Source organism: Phlebotomus papatasi, chromosome 1, assembly GCF_024763615.1.
Source record: "Phlebotomus papatasi isolate M1 chromosome 1, Ppap_2.1, whole genome shotgun sequence".
NCBI classification, from domain to species: domain Eukaryota; kingdom Metazoa; phylum Arthropoda; class Insecta; order Diptera; family Psychodidae; genus Phlebotomus; species Phlebotomus papatasi.
In genome coordinates this window covers 7,973,882-7,977,263 of record NC_077222.1, presented here as the reverse complement: position 1 = coordinate 7,977,263, position 3,382 = coordinate 7,973,882, and the positions used below count along the sequence as shown (strand labels likewise).

Sequence of the window (3,382 nt, the reverse complement as noted above, 5' to 3'; positions counted from 1 at the left end):
AATAGTAAGACAAATAAAATCAGAAATTGTAAGTATAAAAGCAAAAGTGATACAAATGGTACAAGTATTGGATGAGTGCATAAGTTCGTGCCAGATTCCGCTATGTGCCGTTCGAACCGTTTGGGAGTGGCGCTCGTGAAAGAAATGTATACATATTATATGTCATTGGAAAGGTGACAGTCTGAACTGTCAATCAAGCATAAAATCATTTCATTTTGTTTTGAGTTGCTTAGTAAAAAGACGCATGGAAGATGGACAACGAAAAACAGCATATTCATCATATTATGTTATACGAATTTCGCAAAGGAAAAACTGTGGGCGCTGCAACGAAAGATATTCGCAAAGTTTATTTGGACCGTGCGCCAGGACTCCGCACAGTAACGAAATGGTTTGCGAAATTTCGTTCTGGAGATTTTAACCTCGAAGATCAACCTCGCAGTGGACGGCCTTCTGAGCTTGATGACGATGTTGTACGCACTTTAGTTGTGAATAACTCGCGTATTTCAACGGAAGAGGTTGCCAGTGAATTGAACGTCCACAAATCAACTGCATTTCGTCGTTTGAAAAAGATTGGGTACACTTTAAAGCTCGATACATGGGTGCCGCATCAGTTGAGTGAAAAAAACAAAGTGGACCGTATGACAACAGCAATTTCTTTGCTTGAACGGATTAAAAACGAACCTTTTTTGGATCGGCTCGTGACTGGCGATGAAAAATGGATCCTGTACAACAATGTTCAACGCAAAAGAACATGGAAACAGGCACACGAAGGGGCGGAACCGGTGGCGAAAGGTGGATTGCATCCGATGAAGATACTGCTGTGCATTTGGTAGGATATCCGAGGCGTGATCTATTTTGAGCTCTTGTCAGCAGGCGAAACGATCACTGCCGACAAGTATTGTCAACAATTGGTCGAATTGAAGAAAGTAATCGAGGAAAAACGTCCGATTTTGTCCAATCGCAAAGGAGTTCTTTTCCATCATGACAACGCCAGACCACATGTTGCAAAACCGACCCTGGCCAAACTGAAGGAGATGAATTGGGAAATCATGCCGCATCCCCCATATTCACCGGACATTGCACTTTCAGATTATCATTTGTTTCGATCGCTGCAGAACAATTTGAATGGAAAAAAAATTAAAAATGTGGAAGACGTCAAAAACCACCTTGACACCTTTTTCAACGAGAAACCGCGCAATTTCTATGAATCTGGCATCCGTAAATTGGTTGAGCGTTGGGAGTGGATTGCCGAACATGATGGCAAATACATAATTGATTAATAAAAGCACTTTCTTCAAAAAAATTCAATTTTAGTTTGCACTTGAAATCTGGCACGAACTTATGCACTCATCCAATATATTTTGTAACTTCCCAAAAATTTCCCTTTGCCTAGGAAATTTGGCTTTGTGCCACTGGCACTGGGAGAAACTAATAATTTCTCAAAACACAGAAAATTTCCCGAATAACTTCCGAAAACATAGAATATTTTCCTTTGCTTCAACATGTGATACTGATAACTTCCCAAAACATAGAAAATTTTCCTTTGCTCTAAAGGGCGAAACTCATAAATTCCCAAAACGCGGAAGATTTTCCTTTGCCCTAAAGGTCAGAGCTAATAACTTCCCAAAAGACAAAAAAATTCCCTTAGCCGCAACAGGCGACACCGAAAATTTTCCCTTGTCCTAGCAGTGAAATATTTGATTATTATTGATTTTTTTGCCTACCAGTTTTGTTTTTTTACTTATCATTTTAGATTTTCTTACTTACCATTTTAGATATTTTTATTTACCAGTTTTGATTTTGTTTCTCACCATTTTTGATTATTTTACTTACCAAATTTGATTTATTTACTTACCAAATTTGATTCTTTTACTTACCAATTTTTAATGTTTACTTACCAATTTTGATGTTTTACTTATCAATTTGGAGTTTCTACTTACCAAATTTGAATCTTTTACTTACCATTTTTTGTTTGTTTTACTTACCAATATTTAATTTTTACTTACAAATTTTGTTGTTTTACTTACAATTTTTGATTGTTTTACCTATCAATTTTTAATTTTTACATACAAATTTAGATGTTTTACTTATCAATTTTGATTTTTTACTTACCAAATTTGCATTTTTCACTTAACATTTTTAATATTTTTACTTACCAATTTACCAAAATACTACCATTCTGCTGCAGCCTTTCCAAATTCAAGAAAAATATCGATTTAAAGTACTTTGACTAAAATAAATTTATTCTTACTAAAAAGGTATGTCGTTCTACTTTGTAAATTTTAATTTAAAAAAAATAAAAACAATAAAATGTGAATTTTAGAAGGGAAAGAGTTTCGTAAAATTTTAATATTTTCGCATTTTGCGAATGGTATTTTTGAATTTATTGGGCCATATTAATTTAGAAATAATCATTTTACTACTTTCTTTTGCGTATTTAAAAGTTGAACTTTAGAGGTCAAGGAGGTCAATTCTCGTCAAAAATATTTTTTTAAGATGTCTGTAGTGTTGTAGGTAGAAACGTCAAAATTCTGTCAAAAATGCAATTTTTGACAAAAAATACTCCCAATGTGTAGGGGACTTTAGATCAAAATGCATTGAAGTCATTTTTGATCGCTTTCTTGAAGGAAATCAAGACCATTCAATATTCTTTTTTCATAAAAATTTGTCATTTCGCACTTTCAGGAAAAGTAAACAAAAAAAAGTATTTGCAAAAGCCCCTTAAGATAGGATTCGGTGGATTGTCATGAAAAATTTTCCAAAAATGATAGGACGGAAATTTTTTGGATATGTTGCATTATAGGATTTCTAATTTTCTAATGACTTCTTGTAGTTTTTTGCCAGACGCCATAGAGATTCTTTCGTAATATTTGAATTGGTATCGATACAGATGGGATCATTTCTGGAAATTTGCAGGGGACTAGGGTAGATACCCCGAATGATGACACTACCTGATTTAATACCATCTTGAATAAAATAGTTTTTTTTATATTAAGATATTAAGAAATATCAAATATACGTAGAAGTGACTATTGCATACATTTCATAATTTCTTAATATCGTAATATTGAAAAAATACTATTTTATTCAAGGTGGCATTAAATGGAATAGTGGAACCATTTGGGGTATCCAGCTTACCTCAGGATATCTGAAGGAAGAAGGAAGTGTCCCGGGTTCGAGTTTATTTCTTTATTTTACTTGTATTTTATTTTTAAATTGGGTGTTTATATAATCGAAATGATAGTTTAATATTTTATCATGAATTTACCAATATTTACTTGCTATTATAGTATAGAATGAATGTTTGAAGTGCCCTTTTAGCATAATATATTTCGGTGGTTAGTAATTAATTGTGGATGTTACATGATTTTCAACGCTACAA

General features: G+C 33.4%; 1 protein-coding gene across 1 annotated transcript; it reads left to right on the top strand.

Annotated features, from left to right (window-relative positions):
• Window positions 1-251: 251 nt before the first annotated feature.
• Window positions 252-1,280, top strand: LOC129799046 (histone-lysine N-methyltransferase SETMAR-like). Its single transcript, XM_055842642.1, has 2 exons — window positions 252-792; window positions 874-1,280. Exons 1-2 carry the CDS (start codon window positions 252-254, stop codon window positions 1,278-1,280), a joined length of 948 nt encoding a protein of 315 aa, XP_055698617.1.
• The last annotated feature ends 2,102 nt before the right edge of the window (window positions 1,281-3,382 follow it).